This window comes from Cebidichthys violaceus, unplaced genomic scaffold (assembly GCF_023349555.1).
Source record: "Cebidichthys violaceus isolate CVI_PGR_0920_01 unplaced genomic scaffold, fCebVio1.0.p SCAF_23, whole genome shotgun sequence".
Taxonomy (NCBI): domain Eukaryota; kingdom Metazoa; phylum Chordata; class Actinopteri; order Perciformes; family Stichaeidae; genus Cebidichthys; species Cebidichthys violaceus.
Window position 1 is genome coordinate 8878706 of NW_027176406.1, and position 18142 is coordinate 8896847.

Below are 18142 nucleotides of genomic sequence, written 5' to 3' on the forward strand. Positions count from 1 at the left end.
CAGACGCAGTGGGTGCAGCCCAGTGGAAAAATAGAGGGTCGAGTGAAGTTACAGCAGTCCTTCGTTAGACTTGAAGTCTGAAACAACGTGTGGAAAAAAAACCCAGAAGAGAAAAGGGTCGACGGCTGATTTCTGTCGGTATCTATTCAAGGTAAGAACACTGGTCTGCTTTCTGTTTATTTATTTAGTTGCTTGGTTGTTGTTTTTTTGCATAGTCATGGAGATAAGGCATATTACATAACATCCATGCTGATATAGTATAACGCTGACGTACAAAAAGTAATTATGTCTCTTCTCGATATGTGGCTCGTGGCTAAACAACGATGTACCCGTGGGCTATATGAGCCTGGTGTTATGGAGTGGATGGTCAGATTACCGTTAGGTACCGTTGGGGGCGGCGGCGGAATCGGGATCAAAATATGTGAAATGTGGAACGTGGACTTTTTTTTCCAATGCAGTTTTACTCTGTTTATTGTGGTATTTAGGGTCTTTAGGGAATATTAGCTGCAACGTTCTGCGGACAATTAGGCCTGCATTAACATTTCACCATAAAGGTCTGCCTGATGTCCAGCCCTATTATAATAAGTGTACCACCAGAGACAAAAACACACTGGACCACTGCTGCACTGTAATAAAGGATCCCTCTGTCCCCCGTGCAGCTTTGGGACTGTCTGATCATTGTCTGGTTCTTTTTTTTCCCGGCCTACAGGCAGAAACTAAAATCTGCAAAGCCCTGGAGTTACAGGCCTGTTTTGTCTGCACAGATTTGAATGTTTTTGAGGCTGCTGCTACAGACCTGGATGAGCTCAATGACACTGACATTGTGTATCACTTTTGTATAACATGTGTGCGCCGACTAAAACCTTCTGCACATTCAGCAACAATAAACCGTGGTTTACTGCAAAACTCAGTTAGCTTTGTCAGGCCAAGGTGGAGGCCTACAGAAGTTACGCAGGATCCTGTACAACTAGGCCTGAAACACACTGGCAGACCTAAAGTGGGCGTTCAACATCGACACCATCTGGAAAAAGGCCCAGCAGAGGAGGAACTTCCTGCACCAGCTCAGGAAGTTCAACCTAGCTATCAGTCTGCTCTCTGCACTTCTATCACTGTCTGGTTTGGATCGGCCACCAAACATTACCTCCATTATGCACTATTTCATTGTCATTGTTGTTGTCATTGTTACTTTTGTATGTATATTGATATTTGTACATAGTTGTTAGATGTTTATGCTTACCTCTATTCTACTCTGTTGTCCTTGTTTTTTGTTTATTCCTGTGTATGTACGTTGAGAGCAATGGAAAAAACAGAGTCAAATTCCTTGTATGCATACGCACTGCCAGATGATGATAAGAATTACCTTAAAATGACCTATATTAATCTTTTGATTTTAATGATGCAACTCTACATAACTGTCCCTACATCATTTTAAAATGATTGTCGCATTTGTGTTGCGATCCGGAACACGGGTTCAAGACTGGCTTTTATGATCATAACTTTTCATTTGCTCGAGACACTTTTTTTAAAATAGGTCTTCCTATTAATTGTAATAGCTTGATTATTCCACAATTGTGGAGTGTAATTGTGGGTACATTTGATTTGCCGTTAATACAATATCTGTTCATGAAAATCTGACAAAATAATAGTTCTCAATTCTCAATCATCATTGAATGAAGATAATTGTATAGCCTAAGTGCCCACCTCTTGCAGTGATAGAACCCAATAGTTATATTTACACTACAATGATTAAAAAAGGTAATTTTTAAAGAAAATGAAGACCCTCAATGTGATTATATAATCAAATTACTATAAATACTCTAATATTCACAAAAACATCACAGATCACATTCTAACTATGGGTACATCTTAATTGCATCCCTGTTTCCCTCACTTGCGTTTTTTTCTTGCAAGGAGAGAGGAATCGAGGAAATGTTTTAAGAGACATGAGCTGTCCTTTCCTCAGTAGCGTCACGTGAAGCGACGTCTGTTTCTGATGACTGCGACCAAAAGCTGATCACAGCTGTCAGTCGGCTTTAACAGCTGGAGAGACTTTTGATACGTTTGTGTCTGTTCACATGATCACTGTACTTAATACTAGTAACTAATAATACTAATAACTAGTGCTGGGCAATGACTACAATTTTAAAATTATTTTATTGCCGCGCACTTATTCAAATTAGTTAGACCTGGCTTGACAAAGCCGCCCCTCCTCAGCCTGGCTCGGCGTTCGAACAACCAATTAAGCCAGGATGAACTTATGAGACTTTGTCCAACCTGGCTTTCCCACTTATCCTGGATGTGTCACAACTTCAGCCAGGCTTTAGTTTTTCATTTGTCTGTCTCCTGTTTTGCCACACTAACTCTCATGTCATTTCAGAATCTGCCACTCCCCCCCGCTCTGCACTAATTGCTGATTTCATTTCACCTGGCCTGCCCCACCTCCATACTCACCTGCTCCTCATCAGCAATCAGCCCCTCAGTGTATATGTACCGGTCCATTTCCCTCAGTTCTCTGCCAGATTGTCTAGTGTGTTTCCCTTGCTATCCAGCAACCTGTCATTCCGATTCTGATCCTGATTATCCGTGTATTGACCTACCTTTTTGGACTTTGGACCTTCCCTTTTGCCTGCTCCCACTGGATTTGTTTGCCACGCAGGTTACTACCTGGTTTGACATCTGCTGGTTATTAAACCCGGTTTCTACACCTGAACTGTTTTCTGTGTCGTGCTATTGGGTTCTTGTCTGTCGTTTTGTGATACCTGACAGTACAATCTGGCCAAAAATGAACCCAGCCGACATGGAGAAAATAAGGCAGGAAATGGCAGCACAAGCTGCCGCCCTACACCATCATGAGAAGCAATTCACCGCTATGGCGACGGCTCTCCAGGAGACTTCTGCACGCCACAACCAACATTTGGAGGCTCTGAGCAATCAGCTTCAGCAGCTCATACAGCCCAGACAAACGCCAGCGGTTTCACCACCCACCAGTCCTTCTGTTCCCACTGTTCTGGGTCCAGAACCCCGCTTAAGTGCTCTGGAGCGCTTTTCTGGAGCTCCAGGTACCTGCCGCTCTTTTCTGACTTTGTGCAAATTGACTTTTGAACTTCAGCCTCTCACATATCCCACTGAGAGGTCAAAAGTGGCTTTCATAATCACCCAGCTTACTGGGCGGGCTCGGGACTGGGGCACCGCTGAGTGGGAGAAGCAGTCGGCTTTCTGTTCTTCTGTGACTGCCTTCTCTGAGGGTCTTCGGAAGGTGTTCGATCATGCTACCCCTGGTCGAGAGGCTGCTCGTGGACTGTTAAACCTGGTTCAGGGGAACCGGAGAGTGACTGATTATTCCATTGAGTTCCGGACACTTGCTGCGGAGAGTGACTGGAACGCTTCCTCCCTGACTGACGCTTTCTACAACGGCCTTTCTGATGGCATCAAGGATGAGCTGGCGGCTCGGGATCCTCCGACTGATTTGGACACGCTCGTCGCCACGGCCATCCGCATTGACGGGCGTCTCCAAGAAAGGAGACGAGAGAGAGCGCTGATCAGTAATCCCCGGAGCCTTCCATGTCCTCCATCGTCGCCTCCCACTTCAATGTTTTCTCCTCCCGCCGGTGCCTCTGGAGACCCGGTTGAACCCATGCAACTTGGCCGGACCAGGCTGTCAGCGGCTGAACGACAGCGGCGCCAAAGGGAGAACTGCTGCATGTACTGTGGGCAGGGAGGCCATTATGTGTCTTCCTGTCCTGTAAAAGACAGGGCTCACCAGGAATCCAGAGGGTGCTGGTGAGCCATATCATGAACTCTGAAATGCCCTCTCGTCCACTACTTCATGCCCAGCTCAACTGTAATGGACAATCACACGCTGTCTCTGTCCTCATTGACTCCGGGGCCGATGCCAACCTTCTGGATCGTGGTCTTGCCATGCAACTGGGTATTAACCAGGAACCCTTGGTCGAGCCTATCAAGGCGACTGCTCTGGATGGGCGCCTCCTCTGCACAGTAACCCACCGCACTGTTCCTCTTCATCTGGGCATATCGGGTAACCACACTGAATCACTTACCTTTCACCTGATAAATACTCCTCGGCACCCAATCATCCTGGGGTTTCCTTGGTTAATAAAACATAATCCACATATTGACTGGGGGACTGGTTCAATTCTACAATGGAGTGAACATTGTCATGCGGTCTGTCTGAAATCTGCTTTGCTACCTGCCTTCAACACCTCTTCCTCTAATGAGCTCCCAGATCTCTCAGGTGTCCCATCCGAGTACTATGACTTAAGGGAGGTGTTCAACAAAGTACGGGCCACATCGCTTCCCCCACACCGCCCGTACGATTGTGCCATTGACCTCCTCCCTGGCTCATCACCGCCAAGGGGGAGACTCTTTTCTCTGTCAGCCCCTGAAACCAAGGCCATGGACGACTACATTAACAACTCACTGGCAGCAGGCATCATCCGTCCCTCTTCATCCCCTGCTGGAGCCGGATTTTTCTTTGTGGATAAGAAGGACAAATCCCTCCGACCCTGCATCGATTACCGCGGTCTGAATGATATCACCATTAAAAACCGGTACCCCCTCCCACTCATCTCTTCTGCATTTGAACTGTTACAAGGGTCTTCTGTGTTTACCAAGCTTGATCTCAGGAATGCCTATCACCTTGTTCGCATCCGGGAGGGGGATGAGTGGAAGACGGCGTTCAACACCCCTAGAGGCCACTATGAGTACCTGGTTATGCCTTTCGGACTCACTAATGCTCCTGCAATATTCCAAGCCTTAGTAAACGATGTGCTCCGGGATTTTCTCAATGTGTTTGTGTTTGTATATCTTGACGATATCCTCATCTTTTCAAAGACTGAACGGGAACATGTGCAGCATGTCCGCAGTGTTCTCCAGAGACTCCTAGAGAACCAGCTGTTTGTGAAAGTGGAGAAGTCTGAGTTCCATGCCACTGAGGTGTCGTTCCTGGGATACATCATTTCAGTTGGACGTATTCATATGGATCCCACCAAGGTTAAAGCAGTGGCGGATTGGCCGGTTCCCACCACTCGGAAGAAGCTTCAACAGTTCCTTGGGTTTGCCAATTTCTATCGTAGGTTTATCCGCAACTATAGTTCTGTGGCAGCTCCCCTGACAGCCCTCACCTCCCAGAAGATAGCCTTCCAATGGTCCCCTGCTGCAGAAAGGAGGTTCAAGGAGTTAAAATCACGGTTCTCTTCTGCTCCCATTCTCATCTTTCCAGATCCTGAACACCAGTTTGTTGTGGAAGTGGATGCGTCAGACTCTGGGGTGGGGGCAGTCCTGTCTCAGCGGTCAGCTGAGGACCAAAAGTTACACCCATGTGCTTTTTTCTCCCGCAAGTTGTCCCCAGCAGAAAGGAATTACGACGTCGGAAACCGGGAGTTACTGGCTGTCAAACTGGCTCTCGAGGAGTGGAGGCACTGGTTGGAGGGGGCAAAGCATCCGTTTGTGGTGTGGACAGACCACAAAAACCTGGAGTACATCCGGTCAGCCAAACGGTTGAACTCCCGTCAGGCCAGATGGGCATTATTCTTTAATCGTTTTGATTTTACCCTGTCTTATCGCCCAGGTACAAGGAACGTCAAACCAGATGCCCTGTCCCGTCAGTTCCAGTCAGACAACTGTCCCACACAGCCTGAGAGTATCCTCCCCACTAAGGTGGTCATCGGCGCAGTTACCTGGGACATTGTGGACAAGGTAAAACAGTCCCAGGCCAACCACCCGGCTCCCAGTGCCTGCCCTGATGATCGTCTGTATGTGCCTGTGAGTCTCCGCTCTCAGGTCCTCCAGTGGGGACATTCTTCTCGCCTTGCCTGTCACCCAGGGGTTAGGCGCACCCTAGCTCTGCTAAAGCAACGTTTCTGGTGGGCTTCCATTGAAGAGGACACCAAGGAGTTTATCGCCGCTTGCCAGATTTGTGCTCAGCACAAGACTGCTCGCCATGCCCCTTCTGGTCTTCTTCAGCCACTGCCTATTCCTCATCGTCCATGGTCCCATGTCTCACTTGACTTTGTCACCGGACTGCCTCCCTCAGAGGGTAACACCACCATTCTGACTATTGTGGACAGATTTTCTAAGTCTGCTCAGTTTGTTCCGTTGCCTAAATTACCATCTGCCAAAGAAACAGCTGAACTTATGTTACATCATGTTTTCCGTCTGCACGGCCTCCCCTGTGATATTGTCTCAGACCGGGGGCCACAGTTCACTTCTCGTTTCTGGACAGAGTTTTGCCAGCTGTTGGGGGCCACGGTCAGCCTATCCTCTGGGTTCCATCCTCAATCCAACGGACAGACGGAACGGATGAACCAGGAAATGGAGACTGCCTTGCGTTGCATTGCATCCCAGACACCAACCTCCTGGTCCAAACAGCTTCTGTGGGTGGAGTATGCTCACAATACGCTTCCAAGCTCAGCAACAGGGCTTTCTCCTTTCCAGTGCTCTCGGGGATATCAACCTCCACTGTTCCCGGAGCAGGAGCGAGAGGCCAGGGTCCCATCTGTCCAGGCGTTCATCCAGCGCTGTCGGCGCACCTGGTGGCGGGCCCGTTCTGCTCTCCTGCGTTCGTCCAACCGGTACCAGAGAAATGCCAACCGCCGTCGGATCCCTGCACCCTGCTACACTCCTGGTCAGAAGGTTTGGCTGTCCACACATGACCTCCCACTCCGGGTAGAGTCTAGGAAGTTGGCCCCAAGGTTTGTGGGCCCGTTCTCCATCACTAAGGTCATCAACCCTGCTGCAGTCCGTCTCCGCCTTCCTCGCTCCATGAGAATTCATCCCACCTTTCATGTCTCCAAGATCAAACCCGTAAAGGAGAGCCAGCTCCAGCCCTCCTCCAGACCCCCGCCACCCCCCCGGCTCATTGACGGGGGTCCTGCTTACTCTGTCCATCGTCTCATCAAGTCACGACCGCGGGGAAGGGGTTTTCAATACCTGGTCGATTGGGAGGGTTATGGCCCTGAGGAGCGCTCATGGGTTCCAGCTCGTAACATCTTGGACCCTGACCTCATCTCAGCTTTCCATAGGGACCATCCTGACCAGCCCGGTGGGACGTCAGGAGCCGTCCCTAGAAGGGGGGGTTCTGTCACAACTTCAGCCAGGCTTTAGTTTTTCATTTGTCTGTCTCCTGTTTTGCCACACTAACTCTCATGTCATTTCAGAATCTGCCACTCCCCCCCGCTCTGCACTAATTGCTGATTTCATTTCACCTGGCCTGCCCCACCTCCATACTCACCTGCTCCTCATCAGCAATCAGCCCCTCAGTGTATATGTACCGGTCCATTTCCCTCAGTTCTCTGCCAGATTGTCTAGTGTGTTTCCCTTGCTATCCAGCAACCTGTCATTCCGATTCTGATCCTGATTATTCGTGTATTGACCTACCTTTTTGGACTTTGGACCTTCCCTTTTGCCTGCTCCCACTGGATTTGTTTGCCACGCAGGTTACTACCTGGTTTGACATCTGCTGGTTATTAAACCCGGTTTCTACACCTGAACTGTTTTCTGTGTCGTGCTATTGGGTTCTTGTCTGTCGTTTTGTGATACCTGACAGGATGTCTTTATTCTACTTTCGAACAACAGGCCCCAGGTCTGTTAGAGGTGGTTTTCAATCCGCCACTAAACACTACTCCACTACTCAGAATGTTCTACATTTGTCTGACAGGTTTTGTAAACTTTTCAGACTGTAGAGGCTGATGAAATACAAATTATGTTAATAGCATTTTGAAATACAATAATTAAAAATGTGTTTCTCTTGTAAATGGAGTCAAGTTGCTCAGATTGATTTAAATTCACTCATCATTCTATGACAGACAATGTGTGTTTGATAGTCAAACCTCTTGTGACAAACAGCTCAAAGAAGCTTTTTGATCTTAATTGATTAAAGTATTTAATCATACTTGTGTGTTTACAGAAGAGATATAATGTAGTTGTATATAATATGAGCAACAATTTGGACCCGCTCAAGGATCTGTAGATTAGGGACCACTGTTTCTATATTAACTGTTTGCCCAACTTAAATCACTGACAAGTAATTAGTGGATAAAAACATATTCAGATCCTTCACTGCAGTAAACGTACTAATACTGATGAAACAATCCATTACGAGTAAATACCTGCATTCAAAACCTTAGTCAAGTATGTTATCAGCAAAATGTACTTTAAGTGCAGAAAGTAAAAGTACCTGTGCAGTAAGATGTACATTATTACTGCACTGGTAGTGCAATCTGAAAATCTCTGAAAATCTGAGTCTGTCACAGTGATATCCGGCCAGTCCAAAGATGAGGATTGTAACCAATTAGATGTAGAGACTGGGTCCGCCCACTTACTGTCAAAAAGAAAAGGTTTGCGAGGGAGCAGGTTAAAGTTTCACGTGAGTGAATTTCGCTCGCGGAGTGATGTAAAAGCGCTCATCAACGTAAAATACGCGCGCGGCTGTTTGATTTGTACGTGCGCCTGGATCTCATTTGCGCTCTCGGATTTTGACAGTGATTTGCCTTCATATTCAGGTCTGTTCTGAATATAGACTTGAATTTGACCACGTAGGTAGGGTCATCATCTGAGCTCTCCATCACCCGAGAGAGATGGCAAAAAGCAGGCAAAACCACAGAGCATGAAACATACTTTTCTCCTCCCAGAAGTTCACTCACATACCTGCAACAGAAAAAAAAAATCCCATTTCAGTCAAAATGTATTGCATTCACTTACTTATATACACACATATTCATGCTATATTACACACACATACAGACACTCTATTTCTCTCTCACACACACTCACAGGACAGTGAGACATTTAAAATATACCTGCAGGGCTCCAGTAGCGTTTCCAACCTCACTTTCCAATGACGCAGGGGACGTGTTCAAAAGGCAGATGTCTCGCAGCAGCGATCATATTTCTTGCACTGTGTGCTGACTTTATTTGAAACGTTCCACTGCTGTGCAACATGAACAAAATGTTCCGCGCAAGTTTCAGCAAAGTGACTGTCTGCTGTTTTCATGACAGTCAGAGCATGTGAATGCAGCTCCCACTGTTCATCAATATAATGCAGCTTGTCTTGCTTTTGTCTATCTATACTTCTCCCCCACGCTGCATCCAATGTAGTCTGCCGAAGCCTCCCTCCACCGTTTGTTTGTGTGATTTGCTGGCATCAACGGTGTGTATTGCATTTAAGTGATACTTCAGATTCAAAGTACTTTGGTGATAAGAAAATTCAACTTTGCAGTGGATACAAATACCTTTGGTTCTATCAACTCCGCCGTCTAAAAGAGATTTAAAATGAAAATGTCCATTAAAGAGTTCGGTACCTTTCTCCATTTTTCTGTCCCCGCTAGTTCTTTTCTGTTCCTGGTTCATGTGAGCGCTGCAGCAGTCTTAAGCCCACCCCAAATGCTCTCATTGGTTGAGACGCGTGATGACGCCCATCCCAAGCCAATACTGATCAACATCCCACCCTTCCTGTGACCCATAGTTTGTCTGTATGTGTATTCAGAACCAGTGAGCAACGGACTTTCAAAATGATAATAATTTTTTTTTTTTTAAATGCGTTAATGCGCAATAAAATAATTGTCGGCGTTCATTAATTAATGCATTAATGCGTTAACTTTCCCAGCACTACTAATAACTAATAAAGACACACAGTTATCATCACTGTCAGAGTAGAGGTGTTTTCTCTCTGTAGCCTGTTACCTGTTTAAAAACTGTATTGAGTATTTATACACAGTCTGTGGTATTTATACTGTGTTCTGTGTCCTGTTTATAAGCGCGTTTATATTGTGACATCCAATCACATAACTTATGAACAGTGAGGGGGCGTGTTGGCCGTTAAAACACTTCCTGAAAGGCTGTTCTCGCGCGTCCTCGCTCCTCAGCGAGGAAATGACAGTTAAGAGACTTGGGATGTACCAAATGGCAGACAGTTGCAGCACTTGCATTGCTTAGGTCTGGCTTTACTCTTGACCAATTGGTTACTGGCTATGCATTACCATGAGAAAAAACAGCGCTTTTGACTGCTATTAAACAGCGTAAAAAACATTGGTTTTAACATAAATCGTGGGAAAATAGAGCTGTTCTCGACAATACGTGCGTAAGCGAATACCCAAAAAAAGGAGCTGAATAATATATTTATCTACATTTTGCATTTCTCAGTAGCACAAACAAGAATCTAAACTGAAGCAGTTTTTGATCACCAGATTTCATCCACATGTCAAGATGATAATGGGTTAAAAGTAACTGTAAATGTTTTCTCTTGCAGATGGAAGGTGATAATAAGAGAAGCCAAAGCTGATACTGTGACGAAGTAAGGAGAAAGAAAATCATGGGTGAGTGAAGAGACGAGTCCTTTTTTATTAGATGTCCTTCCTATTTTCAGTACAAAGGTTTATAGTATTTTGATCTGTTTGTAGTGAAATGTATATTTTTTTCTCTTTTAAAGTGTTAATACCTACTAACCATCTACTGTTGTTATGTATATATTATTTACATTATGTCATTAATATGTATTTTCATATTAAAAATAAGTCAAATGATTATCTGTAAAATGATAGGGGTCACTCGTGATGGCCAACCCACATTTATCACTCAACTCTATAGTTTCCCTTAACTATATGGGGCATTTTAGAGTCTTTCAGCACATGGTTTTGGTTCTACAGAACACAAAGTTACAGTTTTGGTTCAATTTCATTCCTCATTTCTATTGACCTTATTGCCAGCCGCAGCAGACACCTGTTTTTGGCAAAAAAAACTTTGATAGTACAGGGCTCCAGACTAACGTTTTACATTGGTTGCAATAATACATTTTAAGCATTACCTTTTTTGTCAGTTCCCAAACACATTGGTAATTCCTTAACACATTAAGCAAATAATTGTAAAACAGGAAAAAAGGTGCATTTAAGTTCTTTTTTAGTCAGATGAGGCTTTCGTCTCTAGAGATGTTGAGTCAGAGTGGCTCCAAAGGTAGGGGATCCAAGGGGACATTGCAATGACAAAGTGATTTCAGCTACAATTTTAAATCACAGAGAGTGGATACTGATCCTTTGGTTGATGGATTGAAAGCAAGCACCAAGACCAATTCAAATAGTGCCAGATGTCTTGAGTAAGCAGGATATTTGGGACTGCACAAAGTGTCTGATCTGTGAATAATTAACAAAGTGAGCCTTTGGCAAGTTAAACCTCCCAGACAATTAAAGAAATGAGACAAAGCAGTCTGACCAGGCCGGTGTTTAATGCATTATAGGCCTCTTCTGTGCCAGTCCTGGTATGTTAGAAATTGCATGGATGGGATAAAAAGATAGTTAGCGGCAATGAGGCTTGTAAGAAAAGAAGGTCGGAATCCAACTCTTTTCCTGAACTGGACCTTCATTCTCAGAGTGTGACTCATAGTTGAGTAAGTAATAAATTGCCCTTAATCAACACGCTCTCACTACTTAATCAAAGGAAAAAGTCCATTCATATTCAAACATACAGGTCATTGGCGTAGAGCGATACCATATGATCAAGTTAGATATTATTGTAACGTTCCGGACCTTTGCCCGAGGAGATTTTCTCAATCTGGACCTTTTGGAATTTTAATTGAATACCGCTGGCGTAGAGTGATACCATATGATCAATGGTCAATATGCCCCGGCAACCACAGAGTGCAATTGCCAGAGGTTCAAGTCGAAAAGCTACATTTTGTTTGCAGTTTGTTCTGTTGTCCCAAACAGCCCCCCCAAAAAAATACTAGATTAAAGTCTTAGATAGCAATTGATTGGGAAGTGAAAGGAAGTTACAAAGTATTGAAATATGGACTAACACATTCTTGGTTTTCCACCCATCATCGGATTTGTTGACAAAATGAAAAATATTATTTAACAAACTTTTCTAAATTAGCAAATTGCATATGCCTAAAGTGTGGCAGAGAAACAAAGTGCTACTCTAATTCTCTCATTCATGATCAAACATATTGTTTTCTCTCTTTTCTCACTATACAGCTGACGAACTTGAGCAGTCACCCAAGGGTTGGACTGAATCTCAAGTAAGCGACTGGCTAAGATTAATTGGAGTGAAGAAGCAGTACATAGAAAAGCTCTTTGAAGAAGAGGTAGATGGACAAGTCCTTGTTGCACTGAATGAGGACTTTTTGAAGACAAAGATTGGCATGAAATCAGGGCCTGCTCTTTTGATTATTCAAAAGAGAGATGAGCTCCTCAACTCCAAGAAAAAGTCTCAAGAGAAGAAAAAGACCGCCGGTGGCAAAAAAAACGAGTTGGAACAGAAAAACATTGATCAAAAATCTGTTCAATGTCTTCCCACAACAAGTGAAGGTCCTCCAGCACAGATTCCTGAGAAAGATCAAGCTGTCGTAAAAGACAGACAAACCGCTCAGGTGTTCACTTCAAAAGAAGACTGCAGACCACGACCATTTGATCAAGAAGGGATTGATTTCTTATATGTAAAGCACAGAGTCCTGCAACCTGAATCAGGTGCTTCTAATCTGATATCTCCATGCCATGAATTTAAGTCTTTAGCTTTAGCTGCTGCGTTGGATCGCACAAGACTCCAAGCTAAGTTTGCCAAAGAGGTCCTTAAATTTGCAACTGGCTGTATGAATATCAGATCAAATGGCACAATACACTTTGGTGTGATGGACAGCAAGGATGATGCAGGATATGTGCATGGTGAGATAATTGGTATCCCTGTTCAAGAGAAAGACATTTATGTAGATGCTTTGGACTACATTGAAAGGAGTTTCTCTTCTGGCAGGGAGCATGTACGCGAGTGTGTACGGCCCCCAAGGTTCATTGAGGTTGTGGATCTAGAAAGTACAGAAAAGAGGTATGTGATAGAGGTTGACATTGTGCCTTCAATAAGTATTGTTAAGAACAAGGTGTATAAAGTTCGTCTGCCAAACTTCAAAGAGTCATCTAACCAAGTAGAATTTGAGAAAGAAACGATTCTGCGGAGGGTGGGTTCAAAGACGGAACCGGTGATCGACAAAGACACAAGTGATTTTTACGAGCGTGTCAAAGATCGCGATGCCCAAAGAGAAGAAGCAGAGAAAAATCTGTTCCTAGGTGCCCCAGACTTCTGCCAAGACCTTGGAAGGAAACTGAAAATGCTAATGACTTGTGGGAAGAAATTTATCGAAAAGGACAAATGGTTCATACTCGTCACAAACAAATTCAACCCTGATGACCTAAGCAACATTGAATGGCTGCTTAACATGGCCGTGTTCTGTGTGTTTGACTTTGACCCATACTCAAAGATATCAGGTCTTTGCAGTAAGTACCTTCAGCATCACGCTGCAAACATGCATTCTCTGCAGAGCTATAGGATATCCGGTGACATGAGCATCAAAGAATTCACAAGTCACTTGCATCTGTTTGAGCAAACTAGTTGGATCTTTTGTAATGGCCGTTCTGACTTCAAAGGAAATGAACCTCCATGTGATGAAATGACTTGGATCAAGACAAAAATGACTGTCCTGCGGGAATCTGTGTCTTTGATCTGCAAACAAATCTTGCCAAAAGGGACATTCCAGGTCGTTTTTCTTCTCACATCGCCAGTTGAGAAACCACTCTTGCACACCTTTAATGAGTTTTTCACAGACATGGAAGGCCATGAAGACATCATCTGCATCTGTGAATCACAGAAAAACTTCCAGAAGTGGCAAGGCTTTGCAGAGGGGTCATGTGGAACAGAAAGTGTGAACAATTCCAGTGTTGTTGGGATGAAAATGAGTCACATTAATGCAACTCTACAGCAAGTACAATCTGTAAAAGCATGTGCCAGAAAACACTTGCCAGTCTTTGTGAAAGGGACTTGTGTTCTTGAAACACATGAAGAGGAAAAGATCTATTCTCTGGAAATTCTGACGGTCGATCATTGTGATGAAACAACCAAAGACTTCATTGATGAGGAGAAAGAAAACATTGACCAGCAGTTCTACCATGGTGGTAGAATAAACTGGTTGAATTTCTGGCTTGCTGAGCACAAGTATGTTGGAGAGGTAATTGAAAGAGATGCTTATCAGGATGTTTCCAATTGTGTCAATGACGCTTTGAAGAGGAATACAGATCAAACTCCAGTGAACAGCATAAACATCTTCCATCATCCAGGAAGTGGTGGAAGCACTGTCGCAAGACAAGTGCTGTGGAACAACAGGAAAGGTCTAAGGTGTGCAGTTGTGAAGCCTTCATACTCAGTTGCTGTTGTTGCGCAACATGCAGTTGAACTGAGAGAATATGAAGAAAAAGATCAACAGATGTGTCTTCCTGTGCTGCTCCTCATTGAAGACTCAGACAAAGAATACCTAGATGATCTCAGGAACGAACTGGAGGTTGCCACTAACACCAAAAGAATCCTGCGTGGAACTCTGTGTTTCATTTTGTTGAGCTGCAGACGATCCCATGATCCAGAGAAAAGATGCAAGGAGTCTCCGTTACAGAATGTGTCTGTCACTCACAAACTGTCTGATCAAGAGAAGAGAAAGTTTGCTGGAAAACGAGAGGCGCTTAAGAAGTTAGGATATGAAGCCGATTTCATCCTGACATTTGTTTTGATGAGTGAAGGATTCGATGAGAAATATGTTCAACAGTTTGTGGAACATTTGCTCCAAGGCATTGACCACCAATCTGTTGTCACTAGCCTCATTCTCTATGTAGCACTGCTGAACACTTATGTTCAAAACTCTTTTATCTCTCAGTCTCATTGTCAGGCTTTGCTTGCCTTATCCATTCACTTGGAAAGGTTTCGCCAACATGAGTTTGAGAAATCCCTCGGTGACCAGGCTAAACTAATCTTCTTGCACCTTAGGGATGAAGAGACGCACATTGAATCAATCAGAATCATCCACCCACTCATTGCAAAGGAAATTCTTCAACAACTTTTGGGGAACCAACAGACCCAAAGCAGTTTGGCAATGGATTTGCTGAGCAACGACGTGCTTTTTGAGCACCGATTTGGAAGGGAGGAATATCTGTCATTTTTGAGAGCACTTTTCATAAGGCGATCCAGAATAATCAAAGGGGATACATATGATAGTTTTTTCTCTCCTCTGATTGAGCATGTGAGTGAAAATGAAAAAAGCCCAGATAAAGCAATTGAGTTACTCAAGGAAGCATTCGAGCGTTTCCATAAAAATCCATTCTTTGCACAACAACTTGCCCGTCTTCATTACACTTATGAAAAGTTTGAAGAGGCAAAATTCTGGGCAGAAACAGCAGCCCAACAGCAGCCCAACAACTCATACATACTGGACACAAAAGGGCAGGTGTACAGGAAATGGTTCCAAGCTAAGTGCAAAGCCATTGAAAACGACAATGTACCAAAGACAGCTCAGAATATAGCAGATGCTGTGGAGACTGCACTGAAAGCCCTGGAATGTTTTCAAGAATGTGAGAAAGCAGCTGACGCAGATATGGAAAACAGTAACAGCTCAGGGTTTTTTGCTGAAGTTGAGGTTGGATGCAGTCTGCTCAAACTGATATCTTCATTGCGAGTGTTTGCTAACAGAACCAATGGCCATTCAGAGTGTATGAAGTACCTGTTAACAGACTACATTCCTGAGGAAGTTGAAGACGCCTGGGAACCATTTCATGGCCGTTTGAAAAAACTCAACAAGACAATGCAAGATGCCCTCGAATGGATTTCAGTAGACCTCAGTTACTTCCAGACAGACATTGGTTCAGATGGAGAAGAGACCCCTGAAAGTCCTGAGGAGAAGTTAAGCCATCCACTGAAATGGTTGGCAAAAAAATCTTCAGAGTATGGGAAATATTTCAGTGAAACTTATTCTACTGCGCTTCAAGGGGAATCAATCCCAGCCAATCTGACTCCTTTCCAAAAACGCATGATCATCTATCATCTTGGTGGGGGGAACATAACATCCACCCTCTCCAAGCTAACTGACCAGAGGGATGCAGTACGTCGTCTCGAGACCATCCTTTCTCTCTACCCCAGTAATCCAAAAACGGCCAAATTTGGTCAAAGGGATATTGTCAACTACATAACATCCCACCTTACTCTGAACTGCCTGTCACCACAGATTCAAAAGGTCGCTCCTCTGAAAGATCTGCAGGCACTTTGTCATCAGTTCCCAACTGATAAAAGGAAATGTTTACCAAGTGCCCTGTTTTTGCTTACCTTGCTATTCTGGCCAGAGGATCATGACACAGATGATGAGAAAGAAACCAAATATGAAATTGTGCACTCAGCGGTTGAACACCTGGAAAAAGGCTATTGGACCAAGAGGAAGGACATTCCTCAGAGGAAAAGAAGGATTTACACCCATTTCTTTCTGGGCAGTGGGAACGGACTGAATAAATTTGTCCACAAGAGAAAGTTTGAAAGAGTCACAAAGGTGTTCTCAGTCTCTGAGAAACGCATGAAGTGGTTTCGGGGTGAGGCATGGAAAACGCCTGAGATCGCCACGATGCTGAAATGTGTTTCTGGATGGACTGAAGATGGAGTGGTGTACCTTGAAGGCCCTCGGAAAAAGAAGTTCAATATCCAGCCTCTTCATGTACCATCAGTGCCTCATAGTAATGAAAACATCACGTTCTACCTGGGGTTCACATTCAGAGGGCCTGTTGCCTGCAACATCATTGTGAAACAATAGTTTCTCTTTGAACAGTGATCCTGTCACATATGGCTGTACGACATCTTCCTGAAGCATGGGCTTAATATCCACCTCGTTTCCAAGAACAGATTAAAAAAAGAAGAAAGATCACAAACACAAAGCTTCTATCTGCAGTATGTTGAAGCAGGTGTTATGGTACAAATTGCTATTTTTTGTAAGATAGTTTGATTACTATATTTTACATTTTTCTACTTTCATACTTGTATATAGATACATATGTGTACTGAACAATACAAGTTTTTGTGTGTATGTATATATTAATGGACTATGATGACATGATTGATAACAATGTAAACTGAAATTCCTACTCTACAGCTCAATGCTTCTCAAATAGGAACTTAAAGGGCCTGTTTCAACCTGAATCTAGTATCCTGTTATTTTGATATTGTTTGTAGATCCAGTTCAGAAGGACCAGTTCACACCTGTCATCAAAAGGAATTTCGAATGCATCTCAAGTGAGGATTTGTGCCTGGACTTTGCTATCTGGTGTTATCCTTTGGAAACTGAACTAGACTGCTGTTAGACAGAAAAGAAACTGAGTAGATGAATTGATTGTTGTTCATAATACAAATTACGCCAGTACCTTTTGCTATACTTTTCTATTTTTTATACTTATATTGTTTTTGATAGTAACATAAAGAAATACTTGACTCTGTAAACATTACTGTTCTGAAATATATTAAACATGTCTTGGAAGAAAATAAACTTTTTTCTTCAATGTTAGTTTGTTTTATGTTGTCAATCCTACTACATCAACCTTTGAAGTTCAACTGATAGTGATAGCCTTTCTAGAAGATATTAATTTATAGAGTAAGAGCTTTGTCTGTTAATCTCTTTATTGTCATCCCCACTACACATGTTGGAGCTAAACCATGTAGTTTAGTAATTATAAAATGACCTGAAGACCAAAATGGTGGCTGTTAGAGTTGTATTTGCAGGCATTCCTCAATACAGGATTAATACATTTGCAATGCAGATAAGTTTAAAAACAACCTGATTTGAGATATTTTATGACTTAAAGAGAGTGAACAACTTTTCAGACATGGTGTGAAGACAAGAATCAAAAATGTTTACCAAGTTACCAGTTGTGGTTTTGATAGTGGTTGCACACGCAGGTAATTTTCTGTGTACTTCAATTTAATTAGTGTGTGGTCATCAGATTTACAGGTACTCAAATAAATGTTTTTGACATATCAAATAGTTTTAATAGATAAACATCACATTTCTGCAATATCTGTAATTCCTTTTTTAAATTAGCACTTGATCATCAGAGATAACTCAGATTAAAGAATTATTGCAAACTTTAGAAGTTTGCTGCAACAACCCTTATATACAGTCTATGGCAACAACACAGACTATTTAATAATTATTTTAAGGGACACCCAAAAAAATCAAGGATACATATTTTTCCTCTTACTTGTTATGCTATTTATCAATTTTGATTGTTTTGGTGTGAGTTGCCTTGTGGGAAGTTTGCTGCCATATAGTCACATTATATTCGACACAAGGCTG

General features: G+C 43.4%; 1 protein-coding gene across 1 annotated transcript; it reads left to right on the forward strand.

Annotated features, from left to right (window-relative positions):
* Window positions 1–30: 30 nt before the first annotated feature.
* On the forward strand, window positions 31–17353 carry LOC137878426 (sterile alpha motif domain-containing protein 9-like). The gene is made up of 3 exons (XM_068718725.1): window positions 31–151; window positions 10265–10331; window positions 11982–17353. The coding sequence occupies exons 2-3, from the start codon at window positions 10328–10330 to the stop codon at window positions 16607–16609; spliced, it is 4632 nt and encodes a 1543-aa protein (XP_068574826.1). The 5' UTR covers window positions 31–151; window positions 10265–10327; the 3' UTR covers window positions 16610–17353.
* Window positions 17354–18142: the final 789 nt, after the last annotated feature.